The sequence below is a fragment of the Panthera pardus genome, unplaced genomic scaffold, assembly GCF_024362965.1.
Source record: "Panthera pardus isolate Hobbes unplaced genomic scaffold, ASM2436296v1 HiC_scaffold_6, whole genome shotgun sequence".
In the NCBI taxonomy this organism is placed as follows: Eukaryota; Metazoa; Chordata; class Mammalia; order Carnivora; family Felidae; genus Panthera; species Panthera pardus.
The window spans coordinates 74,252,690-74,276,038 of NW_026526991.1; the positions used below are offsets into that span (position 1 = coordinate 74,252,690).

Here is a 23,349-nt window from a genome sequence, read left to right on the forward strand (position 1 = left end):
CTGAATTTGTGAATTACTATGCCTGATCAATTTTGAAAAATTCTCAGGCATTATCACTTTAATTTATGCCTCTTTCCCATTCTCTCTCCTCCACTGTTGATACTTCAATCAAGTATATGTTGGAACTTATATTCTATCTTCCTCATTGTTTCACTCATTTTCTTTTTTTCTTGTGCATTTTGGACAATTTATTCTGATGTATTTCACTTCAAAAATTCTCTCTTCACTTGTGTCTAATATACTGCTAGATGTACTTACTGAATTTTCAGCAGGTGGCAGAAATGGAAAACTGGAACTAGAAAACTGTAAAACTATAAAAAGTATCAATGTCAGAATTTGAATCACATCTACAAAGAAAATTCGTTCATCAATTCGTCATGGTCCCTGTCAATATGGATTCTCCCAGAAGCAAACTAGAAGGCAAAACTCAAAGCAACATTTAAGTGCATGTAGTCTTGGGCAGCATTGGGGGGCGGGGGGGGGGGGGTGGAGGGATGGGAGCTGTGATTTTAAGAAAAACTTGTAGGGAAGTAGGAAAATGAGACAAGAAAGAAAGGAAGCTAATACAGGGTTTATTACCAAGCAAGCTACCTTTGTAGGCAACTTAACCCTCTGAGGAACTCTGTAAGGATAGTGTTTCTCCAACATTGGAGTGCATAAATATCATCCATTTAAGCATATATTCTTGATCCCCAGCCCCCAGAGATTCTGTTTCAGTAGTTTGGGGGTAGGTTCTAAGAATCTGCACCTCTAACTCCTGCACAATAGTAATGTTAATGTTACAGGTCTGTGTGTCAAACTTTGGTGCAGAAAATGTTTCTGAGGGAGTTATCCTGCCAAAGAGGACAGTGAACTGGAGTATTTACCCACCAACTTCCATCAGTCATTGTTTTAAAAGACTTCTCTCAAACACCCTGGTACTTCCTGTCTGCCTGCACATGGTCAACACAGATGTCTGCAGCCAAGAGAAACCTCTCAGGAAATAAGTCACAGGTGCTGTCAGTTGGAAATCAGGTTGGCATGTATTTAAATGGAAAGTGCCAAGGAAGCGTGAGCAGAGCAATGACAGCATTTGCTACACTGCTGTATGTGGTGTCATGGGGAAAATAAACATTAACCAAGAAATTATACAAATAAATTAAAATTATGGTAAGTGCTAAAAAGAAAATTACATGAGACTATCCCTAAAGATAGCCTCATATTATTACAGATGGCAAATTACTAGAGTAGTTAATGCTGGCCAAAATCACTGTTTTATAAATTTGTTAAGCGCCAACTCCAGATGAGTATCATATACATCAGCCGTTACTGACTGTACATACCTTATTTGCAGTCACTGTGATTGGTAGTTTACAATACAAATGTGTGCATAATCATTGAGCTTTCCATTTCGTTTCATTTGGATAACCCTTAGTTAAGATTTACTCGTTTTATAAATCTTAAGTTGTGAATATGGAAAGAAAGCTGCTTACTTCTGTTGTTTTTTCCATTTAAATGGCTTCACCAAAGGAAAACCTAAATCATATTGGATTTTAAGAAGTATGCTACAATCTATTCTACTATGTAAGATGTGTCTTTTTGATTCTGTCAATCCATATTCACTTTCCTTTCCAAATATATGCATCATCTTAAAGCACCTAAAGAATTAGCAACTGCAATGTTAGGGAACAGTCCACAAAACTACCCTTTCTTTAGGGGTTTCAAGAGCACCCTCAAATTTGATAACTTGCTTTACAAGGACTCAGTTCATTGAAAGATGTTATAGTCACGATTACAGTTTATTACAGGGAAAGAATACAGATTAAAATCAGCCTAGGGAAGAAACACACAGGACAGATTCTAGGAAAGTAATAAATGAAGAGCTTCTAGTAGACCTCTTCTGTGGAGTCATAGACTTGCCTGATATCACTGTCTGATAACATATAGTACTGCCAACCAGGAAAGTTCACCCAAACCCTAGGGTCCAGAGTCTTTACTGGGGCTACATCAGAATGGCATGCTGACCTCAGTTTCTAACCTTAAGAAGTTGAGCTGAGACTGCTTGATTTAAGGTTTCATTCTAAATCACGCTGTTACTATCTAGCTTGGTCCAAGGTCCCCAAGCTAACAAAGACATTTCTATCAGGCATGTAGGACACTCCAAGGGTATAGAGATTACATCCCCAAAGCCAAGAGCAAAGGGAAGATCTTCTTTTGGGCAAGTTTACATTCTTTACTACACTGTACCTTACCCTCTTCTATGTGTGGTCACTGCACTAAAAAGCCCTGACATTCCTTTTTACCTTACTGAGCTGAACTGCCACATTATGATATTGACAAAAATGTAACTACATGTAGATTTTTGTCATTAATGTGCTTTCAATACTGCTAGACTTTGATTAGCATAGTACTTGGGAAAAATCCATGTATTTGATACTTGAAACCAAGCTAAGATTCACAGCTCAATCTTATTCTAGTATCACAGGTAGAAGGTCTTCTTTTTCTATATTGGTCTTCATTGCTGGGTCCTATTTTGCAAAATACTGCTCAGGATAATCAATCCATGACAGAATACTTTGTTTAAAATCACAATGAAAATCTGGCATTTGAAATACTACCAATATACTTCCAGAAGATGATTACTGTACCTTAAGAAAATTACTCAGGAGCTCTTTGAGTTTCCCGAGCCTGCAAAAATAACTTCCTAAAACTAGCTAAAAACTGAAGACTGCTACCTTTTAAACATCAGCTGTTAGTGTTTCTAAATCATTATGCTTTAGATCACTCCTACTGCACAAAATACTGATTTGATATGTGTGCATGTAACAATGGAATATCTCATTATCCTTTTCTTTAGAGGCACAGAAACTCCTAACTACATTTTTGGTTCAGTTACCTATCATAATGTCCTGTGCTGTATAATTTGTAATACATCCATACAAATGGTTGATTTCAGAGTATAAACATTTAAAATCTTGACAAAAAAAATAAATGTTATATTGGGAACAAAGACTATATTTTATAAATGAGAAATTCTGATATAATATTTTTGAAAAGAATCTTAGCAATATTAAAATTAGTAAACATACTTTTTCTAATGTTGAAGATTTCTTTTAGAAAAGCATTGACATATTTTTATAGCTTAAAGAGAAAAACATTCTCTTTTGAATACAAGCACCAACAAAAACCATTATCCAAACAAAACAGAAAATACATTTTGTCTAAAAATGCCAGAATTTTTAAATTAGGGTATAATATTTAATGTAAGTAGTTAGAAAATATATTTCATCTAAAAATGAATGCCATAATTTTAATGAGGGTATAATATTTAATATAAGTAGCTAACAGTGCTTGCTTCAGCAGCACATATACTAAAATTGAAACAACACAGAGAAAACTAGCACAGCCCTACATAAGGATGATACGCAAATTTGTAATATGAGCGGCTAACAAAATTCTTATGGGACTACAAAACATATTTGACACTGTTTAGCATTATTTTCTGTCTTAAAATCTTAGAACATTTTTGCTAATAGAAGCAACTGCACTGAATTTGAAAATAAAGAAAACACAGCAGGAGGCAATTAAACATACTTTATCCATAAATAGATCATAATAATCACCATGAGAATTATAGACAGTAAATTTACATACGTATTTTTCCAAAACTTGAAGATAGATGTATATCTTGAACATTAGCTACATATGTGTTTAAAGAAATCTCTATGTAAAATTAATGTATACATTAAAATTAAAATGTTTTAAAACAAGCCATAAATACTTTTACCTTGTGCTTGGCTACGTATTCTCATTCCTTATTACGTTAATGAAATTCTGAACATTAAGTAAAATGCTAAGACTCAGGCTGAAATTTTAGAATATTAGTCGTTCTTAAGGATTTCCTGCCCTCCAGTGGTATCTGCCTTAATATTTTCACTGCACCTTTCAACATTACAAAGACACATTGCTTCTACATTTACATTATGAAATTATATCACACTGTATGGCAGCATCTAATTTTTTTTCCATTACAGGTTCACTGTCTGTCTGGACCCATGCATCACATCTTGCAACCTGTAGAATGCAGTTATTACTGGTTATATTCTGCGAATTGTGTGCTGAATTACACTGAGACTGTGGAAACCGATCTGTATTATCTTTCATTGAGAGGTGGTGAAGATTCTCATTTTGTTCATGAATTTTGGCATTGTTTTTAATAATTCCATCACATGGAGGTTTTGGCATCCTTTCTGGATAAAAATTACTAGTTATTTGTCTGGTTCTGATGGCTCTCCTATTTGATTCTTCAACGTGCTGCGATATTTTATCTTCTTCTTCAGATAGCTAAAAGAAATTCAGTAATTTTGCTGTAAATTTTTGCTTAAATTTCTAAAAATCATTCAATCACTTCAAAGCATTCTAAAATTCACACTATAGAAAATTTAAAATATAGAAAATATTGGCAGGCTGCAATTCAAAGCTGGTACACCAACAAATAGTCTTCAAACATTAATCCACTGCTTCCAGAGATTCCTCAAAAAATTAAAACTAGAACTACCATATGATTCAGTAGTGCTACTACTGGGCATTTAATCAAAGAATACAAAAACACTAATTCAAAAAGATATGTGCAGCCCTATGTTTATTGCAGCACTATTTACAATAGCAAAATTATGGAAGCAGCCCAACCCAAGTGTCCATCAGTAGATGAACAGATAAAGAAGATGTGGTATATATATACCATGGAATACTATTCCACCAGGAAAAAGAACAAAACCTTGCCATTTGCAACAACATGGAGGGACCCAGAGACTATAATGCTAAGTGAAATAAATCAGAGAAAGATAAATGCCGTATGATTTCACTCATAAGTGGAATTTAAGAAACAAAAAAATTGAACAAAGAAAAAGGAGACAAGCCAAAAACAGATGCTTAACTATAGAGAACTGATGGTTATCAGAGGGGAAGTGGGTGGGGAAGATGGATGAAATAGGTGAAGGGGAATAAGAGTACACTTATCATGATGAGCATTTAGTACTGTATAGAATTGTTGAATCTCTATTATACACCTGAAACTAACATAAGACTACATGGTAATTATACTGGTATTAAAACTTAAAAAAATAATAACCTACTGCTTCCCAGGAGGTTATGGACTTTTAAAATAGCAAGAACAGGGGTTCCGGAAGATGGCGGCGTAGGAGGACGCGGGGCTCACAGCGCGTCCTGCCGATCACTTAGATTCCACCTACACCTGCCTAAAGAACCCAGAAAACCGCCAGAGGATTAGCAGAACGGAGTCTCCGGAGCCAAGCGCAGACTAGAGGCCCACGGAAGAGGGTAGGAAGGGCGGCGAGGCGGTGCGCGCTCCACGGACTGGCGGGAGGGAGCCGGGGCGGAGGGGCGGCTTGCCGGCCAAGCAGAGCCCCCGAGTCTGGCTGGCAAAAGCGGAGGGGCCGGACAGACTGTGTTCCGACAGCAAGCGCGACTTAGCGTCTGGGAGGTCATAAGTTAACAGCTCTGCTCGGAAAGCGGGAAGGCTGGAGGACAAAGGGAGGGAGAGCTGCTGAGCCCCCGGACGGCAGAGCTCAGCTTGGCGGGGAACAAAGGCGCCAGCGCCATCTCCCCCGCCCATCCCCCAGCCAAAATCCAAAAGGGAACCAGTTCCTGCCAGAGAACTTGCTCGCTCCGCGCAAACACCCAACTCTGTGCTTCTGCAGAGCCAAACCTCCCGCAGCGGATCTGACTCCCTCCCGCTGCCACAGGGCTCCTCCTGAAGTGGATCACCTAAGGAGAAGCCAGCTAAGCCTGCCCCTCCAGCCCCCGTGCACCTTGCCTACCCACCTCAGCTAAGACGCCAGATCCCCAGCAACACAAGCCTGGCAGTGTGCAAGTAGCCCAGACGGGCTATGCCACCCCACAGTGAATCCCGCCCCTAGGAGAGGGGAAGAGAAGGCACACACCAGTCTGACTGTGGCCCCAGCAGTGGGCTGGGGGCAGACATCGGTCGGACTGTGGCCCCGCCCACTAACTCCAGTTATACACCACAGCACAGGGGAAGTGCACTGCAGGTCCTCACCACACCAGGGACTCTCCAAAATGACCAAACGGAAGAATTCCCCTCAGAAGAATCTCCAGGAAATAACAACAGCTAATGAACTGATCAAAAAAGATTTAAATAATATAACAGAAAGTGAATTTAGAATAATAGTCATAAAATTAATCGCTGGGCTTGAAAACAGTATACAGGACAGCAGAGAATCTCTTGCCACAAAGATCGAGGGACTAAGGAACAGTCACGAGGAGTTGAAAAACGCTTTAAACGAATTGCAAAACAAAATGGAATCCACGATGGCTCGGCTTGAAGAGGCAGAGGAGAGAATAGGTGAACTAGAAGATAAAGTTATGGAGAAAGAGGAAGCTGAAAGAAAGAGAGATAAAAAAATCCAGGAGTATGAGGGGAAAATTAGAGAACTAAGTGATACACTAAAAAGAAATAATATACGCATAATTGGTATCCCAGAGGAGGAAGAGAGAGGGAAGGGTGCTGAAGGGGTACTTGAACAAATTATAGCTGAGAACTTCCCTGAACTGGGGAAGGAAAAAGGCATTGAAATCCAAGAGGCACAGAGAACTCCCTTCAGACGTAACTTGAATCGATCTTCTGCACGACATATCATAGTGAAACTGGCAAAATACAAGGATAAAGAGAAAATTCTGAAAGCAGCAAGGGATAAACGTGCCCTCACATATAAAGGGAGACCTATAAGACTCATGACTGATCTCTCCTTTGAAACTTGGCAGGCCAGAAAGGCTTGGCACGATATCTACAGTGTGCTAAACAGAAAAAATATGCAGCCGAGAATCCTTTATCCAGCAAGTCTGTCATTTAGAATAGAAGGAGAGATAAAGGTCTTCCCAAACAAACAAAAACTGAAGGAATTTGTCACCACGAAACCAGCCCTACAAGAGATCCTAAGGGGGATCCTGTGAGACAAAGTACCAGAGACATCACTACAAGCATAAAACATACAGACATCACAATGACTCTAAACCCATATCTTTCTATAATAACACTGAATGTAAATGGATTAAATGCGCCAACTAAAAGACATAGGGTATCAGAATGGATAAAAAAACAAGACCCATCTATTTGCTGTCTACAAGAGACTCATTTTAGATCTGAGGACACCTTTAGATTGAGAGTGAGGGGATGGAGAACTATTTATCATGCTCCTGGAAGCCAAAAGAAAGCTGGAGTAGCCATACTTACATCAGACAAACTAGACTTTAAATTAAAGGCTGTAACAAGAGATGAAGAAGGGCATTATATAATAATCACAGGGTCTATCCACCAGGAAGAGCTAACTATTATAAATGTCTATGCACCAAATACCCGAGCCCCCAGATATATAAAACAATTACTCATAAACATAAGCAACCTTATTGATAAGAATGTGGTCATTGCAGGGGACTTTAACACCCCACTTACAGAAATGGATAGATCATCTAGACACACAGTCAATAAAGAAACAAGGGCCCTGAATGATACATTGGATCAGATGGACTTGACAGATATATTTAGAACTCTGCATCCCAAAGCAACAGAATATACTTTCTTCTCGAGTGCACATGGAACATTCTCCAAGATAGATCATATACTGGGTCACAAAACAGCCCTTCATAAGTTTACAAGAATTGAGATTATACCATGCATACTTTCAGACCACAATGCTATGAAGCTTGAAATCAACCACAGGAAAAAGTCTGGAAAACCTCCAAAAGCATGGAGGTTAAAGAACACCCTACTAACGAATGAGTGGGTCAACCAGGCAATTAGAGAAGAAATTAAAACATATATGGAAACAAACGAAAATGAAAATACAACAATCCAAACGCTTTGGGATGCAGCGAAGGCAGTCCTGAGAGGAAAATACATTGCAATCCAGGCCTATCTCAAGAAACAAGAAAAATCCCAAATACAAAATCTAACAGCACACCTAAAGGAAATAGAAGCAGAACACCAAAGGCAGCCTAAACCCAGCAGAAGAAGAGAAATCATAAAGATCAGAGCAGAAATAAACAATATAGAATCTAAAAAAACTGTAGAGCAGATCAACGAAACCAAGAGTTGGTTTTTTGAAAAAATAAACAAAATTGACAAACCTCTAGCCAGGCTTCTCAAAAAGAAAAGGGAGATGACCCAAATAGATAAAATCATGAATGAAAATGGAATGATTACAACCAATCCCTCAGAGATACAAACAATTATCAGGGAATACTATGAAAAATTATATGCCAGCAAATTGGACAACCTGGAAGAAATGGACAAATTCCTAAACACCCACACTCTTCCAAAACTCAATCAGGAGGAAATAGAAAGCTTGAACAGACCCATAACCAGCGAAGAAATTGAATCGGTTATCAAAAATCTCCCAACAAATAAGAGTCCAGGACCAGATGGCTTCCCAGGGGAGTTCTACCAGACATTTAAAGCAGAGATAATACCTATCCTTCTCAAGCTATTCCAAGAAATAGAAAGGGAAGGAAAACTTCCAGACTCATTCTATGAAGCCTGTATTACTTTGATTCCTAAACCAGACAGAGACCCAGTAAAAAAAGAGAACTACAGGCCAATATCCCTGATGAATATGGATGCAAAAATTCTTAATAAGATACTAGCAAATCGAATTCAACAGCATATAAAAAGAATTATTCACCATGATCAAGTGGGATTCATTCCTGGGATGCAGGGCTGGTTCAACATTCGCAAATCGATCAACGTGATACATCACATTAACAAAAAAAAAGAGAAGAACCATATGATCCTGTCAATCGATGCAGAAAAGGCCTTTGACAAAATCCAGCACCCTTTCTTAATAAAAACCCTTGAGAAAGTCGGGATAGAAGGAACATACTTAAAGATCATAAAGGCCATTTATGAAAAGCCCAGAGCTAACATCATCCTCAACGGGGAAAAACTGAGAGCTTTTTCCCTGAGATCAGGAACACGACAGGGATGCCCACTGTCACCGCTGCTGTTTAATATAGTGCTGGAAGTTCTAGCATCAGCAATCAGACAACAAAAGGAAATCAAAGGCATCAAAATTGGCAAAGATGAAGTCAAGCTTTTGCTTTTTGCAGATGACATGATATTATACATGGAAAATCTGATAGACTCCACCAAAAGTCTGCTAGAACTGATACATGAATTCAGCAAAGTTGCAGGATACAAAATCAATGTGCAGAAATCAGTTGCATTCTTATACACTAACAATGAAGCAACAGAAAGACAAATGAAGAAACTGATCCCATTCACAATTGCACCAAGAAGCATAAAATACCTAGGAATAAATCTAACCAAAGATGTAAAAGATCTGTATGCTGAAAACTATAGAAAGCTTATGAAGGTAATTGAAGAAGATATAAAGAAATGGAAAGACATTCCCTGCTCATGGATTGGAAGAATAAATATTGTCAAAATGTCAATACTACCCAAAGCTATCTACACATTCAATGCAATCCCAATCAAAATTGCACCAGCATTCTTCTCAAAACTAGAACAAGCAATCCTAAAATTCATATGGAACCACAAAAGGCCCCGAATAGCCAAAGTAATTTTGAAGAAGAAGACCAAAGCAGGAGGCATCACAATCCCAGACTTTAGCCTCTACTACAAAGCTGTCATCATCAAGACAGCATGGTATTGGCATAAAAACAGACACATAGACCAATGGAATAGAATAGAAACCCCAGAACTAGACCCACAAACGTACGGCCAACTCATCTTTGACAAAGCAGGAAAGAACATCCAATGGAAAAAAGACAGTCTCTTTAACAAATGGTGCTGGGAGAACTGGACAGCAACATGCAGAAGGTTGAAACTAGACCACTTTCTCACACCATTCACAAAAATAAACTCAAAATGGATAAAGGACCTGAATGTGAGACAGGAAACCATCAAAACCTTAGAGGAGAAAGCAGGAAAAGACCTCTCTGACCTCAGCCATAGCAATCTCTTACTCGGCACATCCCCAAAGGCAAGGGAATTAAAAGCAAAAGTGAATTACTGGGACCTTATGAAGATAAAAAGCTTCTGCACAGCAAAGGAAACAACCAACAAAACTAAAAGGCAACCAACGGAATGGGAAAAGATATTTGCAAATGACATATCGGACAAAGGGCTAGTATCCAAAATCCATAAAGAGCTCATCAAACTCCACACCCGAAAAACAAATAACCCAGTGAAGAAATGGGCAGAAAACATGAATAGACACTTCTCTAAAGAAGACATCCGGTACCAATTTGACAGTAAATTTCATATATTAAAAAATAAAAAAAAATAAAAATAAAAATAAAATCTGTATCTGATAAAAAAAAAAAAAAAAAAAAAAAAAAGAAGACATCCGGATGGCCAACAGGCACATGAAAAGATGTTCAACGTCGCTCCTTATCAGGGAAATACAAATCAAAACCACACTCAGATACCACCTCACGCCAGTCAGAGTGGCCAAAATGAAGAAATCAGGAGACTATAGATGCTGGAGAGGATGTGGAGAAACAGGAACTCTCTTGCACTGTTGGTGGGAATGCAAATTGGTGCAGCCGCTCTGGAAAGCAGTGTGGAGGTTCCTCAGAAAATTAAAAATAGACCTACCCTATGACCCAGCAATAGCACTGCTAGGAATTTATCCAAGGGATACAGGAGTACTGATGCATAGGGGCACCTGTACCCCAATGTTTATAGCGGCACTCTCAACAATAGCCAAATTATGGAAAGAGCCTAAATGTCCATCAACTGATGAATGGATAAAGAAATTGTGGTTTATATACACAATGGAGTACTACGTGGCAATGAGAAAGAACGAAATATGGCCCCCTTTGTAGCAACGTGAATGGAACTGGAGAGTGTGATGCTAAGTGAAATAAGCCATACAGAGAAAGACAGATACCATATGGTTTCACTCTTATGTGGATCCTGAGAAACATAACAGAAACCCATGGGGGAGGGGAAGGGAAAAAAAAAAAAAAAAGAGGTTAGAGTGGGAGAGAGCCAAAGCATTAGAGACTGTTAAAAAACTGAGAACAAACTGAGGGTTGATGGGGGGTGGGAGGGAGGGGAGGGTGGGTGATGGGTATTGAGGAGGGCACCTTTTGGGATGAGCACTGGGTGTTGTATGGAAACCAATTTGACAGTAAATTTCATATATTAAAAAATAAAAAAAAAATAAATAAATAAAATAAAATAGCAAGAACAATAATAATCCTTGTATTAAAAATGCAGAAGAGCTAAGAAAGGAAAAGGGAATTTTGTCTGTTCTCAATCCTCATAATAGGCTACATCATCCCCCTACCATTTCACACAAAGAATTGACAAATAAATAATTCACTCATTGACTCATTAAGTTCAAAAATATCTAGATTCTATCTTTTATGGGTCCAGCTTCATGAAAAGTATAATTTAAGGAGAGTATCAGCTAATGGAAAATCAAATCAAATAGACAAAAGAAGTTAAATAAGAATAAGTATCTTAACTGTTATCTAAAAAAGTTAAATTTTAAGAACTTTTAATAGGTGTAGATTTCAATTTGCTAGTTCGAATGTTTCAACTTCATGAAAAATTTTATCTTTTTTTTTTTGAGAGAGCGTGCGTGCAAGCAAGGGAAGGGCAGAGAGAGAGGGAAGCAGAGGATCTAAAGCAGGCTCTGTGATGACATCATCGAGCCCAATGCAGGTGAGCTCATGATCTGAGCCGAGGTCGGGTGCTAAACTGACTGAGCTACCCAAGCACCCGTTGTTTTTGTTTTTAGAGAAATTTATCTTTTAATTACTGAACTAACGAAAGTATTTTTTACTAAAATTCCAATATAAAAGTAATGACTGTTCTAGGTTTAAAAAAAAAAAAAAAAAAAGCAAAGTTAACATAAAAACCCTGAAATAAGGTGTAGGCTGCAGTAGACTGGCACTAAAATAGAAAAAGTAAGCCCAAGAAATAACATTGACACTGGCTGGGCACAACTTTGAAAAAACAAGCTCAATACATTTATTCAAGAAAATAAATATCCATTTAGCTTCTGCAATGTGAGTGAAGTAGACACGGTTGCTGCCCTCTTAAAGCATACATTCTCACGGGTGGAAATAATACTAATCAAATAATCATGCATATGAATATCTAATTATAAATTGAGAAAAGCCTTATGAAGAACAAGTATGAAGCACTCTGAAAGCATAACTGAGAGGCTAGATTAGATTGAGGAGCCAACGAGGGGCTTTCAGAAGAAGTGACATATTTGAACTGAGACTAAAAGATGAATAAGAGTAAGACAAAGGAAATAGGATCTACAAATGCCCTGAAACAGAAAAGAGAATGATAAGCTAAGAAAATGAAAAGTCAAAAAGTCAGTACATGTGAAGTGTGGTGTAAAAGGGAGAACATTAGAAGTTGGAGATGTAGGGGCGCCTGGGTGGCGCAGTCGGTTAAGCGTCCGACTTCAGCCAGGTCACGATCTCGCGGTCCGTGAGTTCGAGCCCCGCGTCAGGCTCTGGGCTGATGACTCGGAGCCTGGAGCCTGTTTCCGATTCTGTGTCTCCCTCTCTCTCTGCCCCTCCCCCGTTCATGCTCTGTCTCTCTCTGTCCCAAAAATAAATAAAAAAAAAAGTTGAAAAAAAAGAAAAAAAAAAATTTAAAAAAAAAAAAAAAAAAAAAAAGAAGTTGGAGATGTAGCCAGAGGCCAGATTACACATGGCCTGTAGCCACCCTAAGAAGGTTAGATTCTAAAGTAAAACATAAATCCACTGAATACTTAAACACAGAAATAACACGATTCAACTTAGGTTTTCAAAAGATCATGATGACTGCTAACAGAAGAAAGTGGGACAAGAGTATAAGTAGAGAGATCTCGCAGGAGACCATCACAATAGTGCAAGAACAATATACTGGTACCTGAGGCTAGCATACTGACAGCAAAAGTTAAGAGAAGTAGATAAAATATGCAATTTATTTTGGAGATAGAACTGGCTGGATGAAGTGATGGAAACAATGTGGTTAAAAAAAATGATGAGCCAGAAAGAAATGGCAAAGTTAATTAAGTTTCTGGCGTGAGCAACTGAGTGGATAAAAAAGGTATCTACTAATATGGGAATTATCAATAAAACTGAGCTGGGGCAAAGACCTGTGGGTGTTCAGTTTAAGAGAAAGAAGAAAAGGAGGGGCGCCTAGGCGGCTCAGTTGTTTGAACATCTGACTCTTGATTTCGACTCAAGTCACGATCCCAGGGTTGTGGGATTGAGCCTTGCATCGGGCTCCACACTAAGTGTGGAGCCTGCTTGAGACAGGCTCTCTCTCTCTCTCTCTCTCTCTCTCTCTCTCTCTTTTGCTCTCTCTTTCGCTCTCTCTCTCTTCCACTCTCTCTCTCTTCCACTCTCTCTCTCTCTCTCTCTCTTCCGCTCTCTCTTTCGCTCTCTCTCCCTCTCTGCTCCTCTCCCCTTCTTGCTTGCATGCTCTCTCTCTCAAATAAAAATATAAATGTTTCAAAAATAAAGGGAGATTTTGGTGAAATATCCAAGAAGCTATATCAAATAGGAAATTGGACATCTAAATAAGCATCTGGGCTAAAATGACAAAGAAGAAAACTGTCATGAGACAGATATTATATGTTGATGGAATACAGAACATCATCTAACATTTAGAGTACAGGTTTAGAGAAGAAAAGTGTCCTGTAGCAAACCCTAAACATTACATTTATATAGGGAGAAGGGTGGAAAAGAAGTCATCAAAGGCATAAAGTAGAATTCATTTTTTTTTTTAACGTTTATTTATTTTTGAGACAGAGAGAGACAGACCATGAACAGGGGAGGGTCAGAGAGAGGGAGACACAGAATCTGAAACAGGCTCGAGGCTCTGAACGTCAGCACAGAGCCCGACGCGGGGCTCGAACTCACAGACTACGAGATCACGACCTGAGCCGAAGTCGGACGCTTAACCGACTGAGCCACCCAGGCGCCCCATAAAGTAGAATTCAAAGAGGTATGAAGGAAACCCAAGATAAGTGTATTATCACAAAAGCAAACAGAAAGAACATGTTTTAAAACAAGAAAATAATTTCTACTAATATTATTAGTTCTCATAAAATGAAAACTTAAAAATGCCCATTAAAATTGGCAAGATAGAGGCCACGGGTGTCCATCCTTAGAAAGAGCCGTTTGGACAGTGAGGCAGACACTACCAAAAAAAAAAAAAAAAAAAAAAAAAGGCAGATTAAGTGAACATGGAAGAATTAATGAAGGAGAACTCCATTTAAACTGTGATTTGTGAGAAATGCAGCATTCCCACTGAGGACATAACATGAGGACATAACACTCCATTTATTCAGATTACATTCTTCAACATTTTATAGTTTTCTTCATCTAAGCCTTCAGACTTTTTCTATGTATTCTTAGTTGTTTTAGGTTTTTAATTATTCTAAGTGGGTTCTTTTAAAAAGCATTTCAAAAGAAATCCAACTTTATCCTTGATAAGAGTGGCTTTGGTAAATAATAATGAACACATCATTTTTATAAATGAATGAATGATATTTACATTTCAATTTTACATTTGTTTATATTTTTCTTACACTTGAAGTGTTTAATATTTTTAAAAAATTTTCACTATTTATTGACAATTTTTTAGAATGTAAAGGTAACCTATGAAAAATATAAGCAATTCTAAATTAGCAGAGCATAAATTAATAAGCAAAAAAAAAAAAAAAAATGTAACTTACCATTTCTGAACTAGAACTGAAGCAACTATCTGTTGGCCTTGGAGAATAACTGGTAGATTGACTACTCTGTGAAGAATCAAGATCTGAAAATAAAGATTTAATTCATGAAGAATGGTATTTATATATACAAAGTATATACATAGGCAAAACTATTTGCCGGTAAAATACATTTAGTTAACATTCTACAGAGAGCTATAAAGTGTGTGAAAACTAGTTAAAATTTTGTATACTTGGGCAGCTTGCATTTCTGATAGTATTATGGATTTTATACTTAAAACATTTGTATCTATAAGTAAAATAAGAGTATATACATAAGGAAAGAAAGGATAATAAAGAATATTGGATTGTTTTTTCCCAATATATGAACCATTTATTATAAACAAATAATTTAAAAAAAATTTTTAACATTTCTTCATTATTGAGAGACAGAGACAGAGGATGAGCATGGGAGGGGCAGAGAGAGGGGGAGATACAGAATCTGAAGCAGGCTCCAGGCTCTGAGCTGTCAGCACAGAGCCCGAGCAGGGCTCAAACTCACAAACTGCGAAATCATGACCTGAGCCCAAGTCAGACAACCAACTGAGCCACCCAGGTACCCCATATAAACAAATAATTTGAAGTGTCAACTGCAGAAAGAGGAATAAGTCAAGTTTATTAAATCCCAACATGCAGATATGCGCTAATCCAGTAAATGAAGATTAATTGTACAATCAAAACTGTATGAAAAAAATCAATTCAGAGCATCCAGTATAATATTCTTTCATTATCTGGTTCATTATCTGGAACCAGGTAACTGCAACCAGATAACTGCAACTTGATTGCAAGTAAAGTTTAAAAGTGCACCTAAGAGGCAGGTCCTAACTCCCTACAATGCATAAATACTGTAAGTCAACAGTAGCTTCAACAATTCCTGTCCCTTTGTCTATGAAAATGGGTTTCCTCTCAAGAAAAGCCCAAGGAAGGGTGCGAGGGCGGCTCAGTCAGTTAAGCACCCAACTCTTGGTATTCAGCTCAGGTCATGATCTCATGGTTCATGAGTTCAAGCCTCATGTCAGGCTCTCTACTTCTACAAGTAGGGAGATAAAGTAACCAAAGTCAACAACAACAGGGAGCAAGTAACACTCTCCAAAAAACACCTCCTGAAGGGCCAGGCCCTGGACATGTATGACTGCTCTTTAATATAGCAGTTCTTGCAGGTACAAGGCACACAACGAGCTTTTACAACACATAAGGGACAGAAAACTAGCCAAAATGATGAAACAGAAGAATTCTCCTCAAAAGAAATTCCAGGAAGAAATGACAGCTAAAGAATTGCTCCAAACAGATATAAACAATATAACTGAACAAGAATTTAGAGTAACAGTCTAAGATTAATTGCTGGGCTTGAAAAAAGCATAGAAGACAGCAGAGAATCTATTTCTGCAGACATTAAGGAACTAAAAAATAGTAATGGTGAATTTTAAAAATGCTATAAATGAGGTGAAAAATAAACTGGAGGCAGTGACAGAATTGAAGAGGCAAGGGGGGGGGGGGGGATAGGTGAAATAGAAGATAAAATTATGGAAAAAGAGGAAGCTGAGAAAGAGATTAAAAAAAACTTCTGGATCATGACAGAAAATTACAGAACTAAGTGATTCAAGGAAATGGAACAATATCTATATCATAGGAATTCCAGAAGAAGAGAGAGAAAGGGGCCAAAGGTGTACTTGAGCAAATCATAGCTGAGAATTCCTCAACCTGGGGAAGGAAACAGGCATTGAAATACAAGAGGCACAGAGAACCCCCTTCAGACGTAACTTGAATCAATCTTCTGCACAACATATCATAGTGAAACTGGAAAAATACAAGGATGAAGAGAGAATTCTGAAAGCAGCTAGGGATAAACAGGCCTTAACATAAAAAGGTAGACACATAAGGGTAGTAGCAGACCTATCTACTGAAACTTGGCAGACCAGAAAGGAATGGCAGGGAATCTTCAATGTGATGAACAGAAAAAATATGCAGCCAAGAACCCTTTCCCAGCAAGTCTGTCATCCAGAATAGAAGGATATATAAAGGTTTTCCCAAATGAAAACTGAAGGAATTCATCACCACTAAACCAGCCCTACATGAGATCCTAAGGGGGATTCTGTGAGTGGAATGCTACAAAGATCACAAAGGACCAGAGACACCACTACAAGCATGAAACCTACAGATAACACAATGACTCTAAACACCTATCTTTCAATAATAACACTGAATATAAATGGACTAAATGTTCCAATCAAAAGACAGAATCATAATGGATAAAAACCAAACAAACAAACAAACAAGACCCATCTATTTTCTGTCTACAAGAGACCAATTTTAGACCTGAGGACACCTTCAGATTGAAATTGAAGGGATGGAAAACCAGCTATCATGCTAATGGAAGTCAAAAGAAAGTTGGAGTAGCCATACTTATATCAGACAAACTAGATTTTAAACTAAAGGCTGTAACAAGAGATGAAGGACATTATATAATAATTACAAGTCAATCCATCAAGAAGGGCTAACAATAAATGTTTATGCACCAAATTTGGAAGCACCCAAATATATACAACAGTTAATCACAAACATCTTATTGGTAAGCAATCTTATTGGTAAGAATGTGGTAATTGCAGGGGACCTTAATACTCCACTTACAACAATAGACAGATCATCTAGACAGAAAATCAATAAACAATAGCCCTGAATGATACACTGGACCAGATGGACTTGACAGATATATTTAGAACTTTTCATCCTAAAGCAGCAGAATGCATATTCTTCTTGAGTGTACATAGAACATTCTCCAAGATAGATCACATATTGGGTCACAAAACAGCTCTCAATAAGATCATACCATGGACACTTCCAGATCACAATGCTATGAAACTTGACATCAACCATAGGAAAAAGTTTGAAAAACCTTCAAATGCATGGAGGTTAAAGAACATCCTACTAAAAAAAGAATGTGTCAACAAGGCAATTAAAGAAGAAACTAAAAAATACATGGAACACATGAAAATTAAAACATAACAATCCAAACCCCTTTGGGATGCAGCAAAGGCATTCCTAAGAGGAAAATATACTGCAATCCAGGCCTAGCTCAAGAAACAAGAAAAATCCCAAATACAAAATCTAACAGCACACCTAAAGGAAATAGAAGCAGAACAACAAAGAAACCCCAAGGCCAGTAGAAGAGAAATAATAAAGACCAGAACAGAAATAAACAATAGAGAATCCAAAAAAACAATAGAACAGATCAATGAAAGAAACTAAGAGTTGGTTTTTTGAAAACAAACAAAATTGAAAACAAACAAACCCCTAGCCAGACTTCTCAAAAAGAAAAGAGGACCCAATTAGAAAAAAAAATCATGAAGGAAAATTGATTTATCACAATCAATCCCTCAGAAATACAAGCAATTATCAGAGAATACTATGGAAAAGTATATGCCAGCCAACAGGACAACCTGGAAGAAATGGACAAATCCCTAGGCACCCACAAACTACCAAAACTCAAACAGGAAGAAATAGAAAATTTGAACAGATCCATAACTAGTAAAGAAATTGAATCAGTTATCAAAAATCTCCCACTGAGAACAAACTGAGGGTTGATGGGCAGTGGGAGGGAGGGGAGGGTGGATGATGGGTATTGAAGAGGACATCTTTTGGGATGAGCACTGGGTGTTGTATGGAAACCAATTTGACAATAAATTTCATATATTAAAAAAAAAATCTCCCAACACATAAGAGTCCTGGACCAGATGGCTTCCCTGGGGAATTCTACCAGACATTTAAAACAGAGATAATACCTGTCCTCCTCAAGCTGTTCCAAAAAATAGAAATGGAAGGAAAACTTCCAAACTCATTCTATGAAGCCAGCATTACCTTGATTCCCAAACCAGTTAGAGACCCCACAGAAAAGGAGAACTACAGGCCAATATCCCTGATGAACATGGATGCAAAAATTCTCAACAAGATACTAGCAAATCAAATTCAACAGCATATAAAAAGAATTATTCACCATGATCAAGTGGGATTCATTCCTGGGCTGCAGGGATGGTTCAACATTTGCAAATCAATCAATGTGATACATCACATTAATAAAAGAAACGTTAAGAACCATATGATCCCATCAATCGATGAAGAAAAAGCATGTGACAAAATTCAGCATCCTTTCTTAATAAAAACCCTCGAGAAAGTCGGGATAGAAGGAACATACTTAAACATCAAAAAAGCCATTTATGAAAAGCCCACAGCTAATATCACCCTCAATGGGAGAAAAACTGAGAGCTTTCCCCCTGAGATCAGGAACATGACAGGGATGTCCACTCTCACCACTTGTTTAACATACTTTTGGAAGTCCTAGCATCAGCAATCGGACAACAAAATGAAATAAAAGACATCAAAATTGGCAAAGAAGTCAAACTTTCACTTTTGCAGACATGATACTCTACATGGAAGACCCAAAAGACTCCACCAAAAGACTCCTAGAGCTGATAACATGAATTCAGCAGAGTCACAGGGTACAAATTCAATGTACAGAAATCGGCTGCATTTTTATACACCAATAATGAAGCAACAGAAAGACAAATAAAGAAACTGATCCCGTTCACAATTGCACCAAGAACCATAAAATACCTAGGAATAACATAACCAAAGATGTAAAAGATCTATATGCTGAAAACTATAGAAAGCTTATGAAGGAAATTGAAGAAGACACAAAGAAATGGAAAAACATGCCATGCTCATGGGTTGTTAAAATGTCAATACTACCCAAAGCAATCTACACATTCAATGCAATCCCAACCAAAATAGCACCAGCATTCTTCTCAAAGCTAGGACAAGCAATCCTAAAATTTGTATGGAACCACAAAAGACCCCAAATAGCCAAAGTAATTTTGAAGAAGAAAACCAAAGCAGGCAGCATCACAATCCCAGACTTTAGCCTCTACTACAAAGCTGTAATCATCAAGACAGCATGGTATTGGCACAAAAACAGACACATAGACCAATGGAACAGAGTGGGTCCGGAATTGGACCCACAAATGTATGGCCAACTAATCTTTGACAAAGCACGAAAGAGTATCCAATGGAAAAAAAGACAGTCTCTTTAGCAAATGATACTGGGAGAACTGGACAGCAACATGAAGAACAAAACTAGACCACTTTCTTACACCATACACAAAAATAAATTCAAAATGGATGGAAGACCTAAATGTGAGACACGAAACCACCAAAATCCTAAAGGAGAATGCAGGTAGCAAATTTTTTAAAAGTTTTTAAAATTTATTTTGAGAGAGAGAGAGAGAGAGAGAGAGAGAGAGAGAGAGAGAGAGAGAGAACGAGAACAAGCAGGGTAGGGGCAGAGAGAGAATCTCAAGCAGGCTCCACACTGTCACTTCAGAGACCTATGTGGGGCTCAAACTCATGAACTGTGAGATCATGACCTGAGCTGAAATCAAGAGTCAGATGCTTAACTGACGGAGACACCCAGGCATCCCCAGGTTGATAGCAGCTGTAGCACCTTCTTACTACCTTACTTACCTCTTGAGGCAAGGGGAAACAAAAGCAAAAATGAACTACTGGGACTTCATCAAGACAGAAAGCTTCTGCATAGCAAACAATCAACAAAACTAAAATGCAACCTTCAGAATGGGGAGAAGATATCTGCAAATGACATATCTGATAAAGGGTTAGAATCTAAAATCTATAAAGAACTTATTAAACTAACACCCAAAAAACAATTAATCCGGTCAAGATGCAGGCAGAAGACATGAATAGATATTTTTCCAAAGAAGACTTAAGAAGTGCAACAGATGTGTGAAAAGATACTCAACATCACTAATAATCAGAGAAATACAAATCAAAACCATGATGAGACAGGGACCTGGGTGGCTCAGTTGGTTAAGCATCTGACTTCAGCTCAGATCATGATTTCACAGTTCGTGAGTTCGAGTCCTGCATTGGGGTGAGCTTGAGTCCTGCTTCAGGTGAGCTCGAGGCCCCACTTCTCTCTCTCTTTCTGCCCCTCAGGGGATTTTCTCTTTCCCATTTCTGCTCCTCACTCACTTGTGCCCTCTATCTCTCAAAAGAAAAAAAAGAAAACACTATGAGATTTTACCTCACAGCTGTTATAATGGCTAAAACTAACAACACAGGAAACAACAGGTGTTGGCAAGGATGTGGAGAAAGGGGAACTCTCTTGCACTGTTGGTGGAAATGCAAACTGGTACAACCACTCTAAAATAAAGAGTATGGAGGTTATTCAAGAAGTTAAAAGTAGAACTACCCTATGATCCAGCAATTACACTACTATTTACCCAAAGTGTACAAAAATACAGATTTGAAGGGGGACATGCACCCTCATGTTTATAGCAGTATTATCAACAATAGCCAAATTATGGGAAGAGCCCAAATATCCATTGACTGATGAATGGATAAAGAGGATGTGGTGTGTGTGTGTGTGTGTGTGTGTGTGTACATGTATATATACACATATATATACATATGTGTATATATACATATATATATAATGGAATATTACTCAGCCATCAGAAAGAACCAAATCTTGCCATTTGCAACAACATGCATGGAGCTAGAATGTATGATGCTAAGTGAAATGAGTTAATCAGAGAAAGACAAATATCATGATTTCACTCATATACAGAATTTAAGAAACAAAAGAGATGAACATAGGGGGAGGGAAGGAAATATCTAATATAAAAACAGAGAGGGAAGCAAACCATAAGATTCTCTTACCTATATAGAACAAACTGAGGATTGTTGGAGCAGAGGTGTGTAGGAGGATGAGCTAAATGGGGGTTGGGCATTAAGGAAGGAATCATTCACAATGTATTTTTTTCATTGTTGAAAGAGTATACTTTCAACATGCATCTTCATTGTTTCTCTTTTTTTGCACTAGTTACAAAAAAATAATGTTTATTTTTTGACAGAGACAGAGTGTGAGTGGGGCAGGGGCAGAGAGAAAGGGAGACAGAATTCAAAGCAGGCTCCAGACTCCAAGCTGTCAGCCCAGAGCCCAACGTGGGGCTTGAACTCACAAACTGTGAAATCACAACCTGGGCCGAAGTCAGACACTCAAACTACTGAGCCACCCAGGTGCCCTTACACTCATTAATTTAAATGAAAATATCAAATAACATTCATGCTGGAATGACAGCTGTTTATTAATTGCAACCGTAGCTAGTTGGCTACTGAAACAAAGATATAGCAAAATCAACAAAAGCATTCTGAGAGGCGCCTGAGTGGCTCAGATAGTTGAGCACCCGACTTGATTTCGGCTCAGGTCATGGTCTCATGGTTCATGAGATCAAACCCCTCACTGGGCTCCACACTGAGAGCACCAATCCAGTTTGGGATTCTCTCTCTCCCTCTCTCTCTGGCCCTCTACTTGCACGCTCTCTCTCCCTCAAATACATAAACATTAACAAAGAAAAAAAACAAAAGAGGGGTGCCTGGGTGGCTCAGTCAGTTAAGCGTCTGACTTCAGCTCAGGTCATGATCTCACAGTTTGTGAGTTCAAGTCCCGCATCAGGCTGTGTACTGACAGCTCAGAGCCTGCAGCCTGCTTCAGATTCTGTGTCTCCCTCTCTCTGTCCTTCCCTGCTCGTGCTCTCTCTGCCACTCAAAAATAAATAAACATTAAAAAAAAGAAAAAAAAGAAGAAAAAAAATTGTGTGAGAATTAGCTATACACAATGTATAAGAATATTAAATCATGTTGTATACCCTAAATATATACAATTTTTAAAAATATTTATTTACTTATTTAATCTCTACGCCCAATGTGGGGTCTGAACTCATGATCCCAAGATCAAGAGTCAAATGCTCTACGAACTGAGTCAGCCAGGTGCTCCAATACATACAATTTTTGTTTGCCAATTATACCTCAATAAAACCAGAAAAAAAAAAAAAAGTATCTCTCCTTTGACTCAGCAATCCCATTCCTAGAAATTACCCTAAAAATATACCTCCACAACTCAGCAACATATGCACAGAGTTTTTCATTGCAACATTATTTGTAAGAACAAGATCCTGGAAACAACCCAAACATCCATCAACAGGCATTAGCTGAATAAACTATAATCCATCCATATTATGGATTACCATATGGTCATAAATAAAGGATGAAAAAATGTCTAATATTACCATGGAGAACACTTCAGGATGTTTTATTAAATAAATTAATCTATTCAATTAATTTATGAAATATCCTATGTTAAATAAAAAATCTACTATTACATTTAAAACGAGAAAGGCAAGAACTAAGTTTCATGTATATATGTGTGTTTATAAACTTTTAGGCTGTATTTTGGGGAAAAAAACCTGGAATGATAAAACGTAAACCAACAAAAAGCAGCTACTCATCTGATGCAGAAGGAAATAGGGCAGCAAAGATAAGGATTGCAACCAAACTAATGTGTTACATATTCTAAAGGTTAAATTAATTCCAAAAGAAAAAAAGTCCATAAAGATTTCTAGGTATCCTAGTAGACCTAGATATCCTGAAGAATCATTCTATCACAGAATATATAACAAGTGCTAGAAACTTTTATCAATAAAAAGACAGCATAGAATAAAAAGAC

The 23,349-nt window shown here is 37.9% G+C and overlaps 1 protein-coding gene and 1 pseudogene across 5 annotated transcripts in view; one reads left to right on the top strand and one right to left on the bottom strand.

The window, feature by feature from the left end:
- The first annotated feature begins 3,326 nt into the window (after positions 1-3,326).
- Positions 3,327-3,439, top strand: LOC128775159 (U6 spliceosomal RNA; annotated as a pseudogene).
- Positions 3,440-3,671: 232 nt separating this feature from the next.
- The window catches only part of CUNH12orf40 (chromosome unknown C12orf40 homolog), a 263,127-nt gene continuing 243,449 nt past the window's right edge, over positions 3,672-23,349 (bottom strand). For all 5 annotated transcript variants that reach the window (XM_053895208.1, XM_053895206.1, XM_053895210.1 and 2 more), the window contains 2 exons: positions 14,739-14,821; positions 3,672-4,323 (listed from right to left, as the gene is read on the bottom strand). In XM_053895208.1, the coding sequence (XP_053751183.1) occupies positions 3,961-4,323; positions 14,739-14,821 (446 nt within the window). In that variant the 3' untranslated portion in view covers positions 3,672-3,960. The remainder of the gene's footprint in view (positions 4,324-14,738; positions 14,822-23,349) is intronic.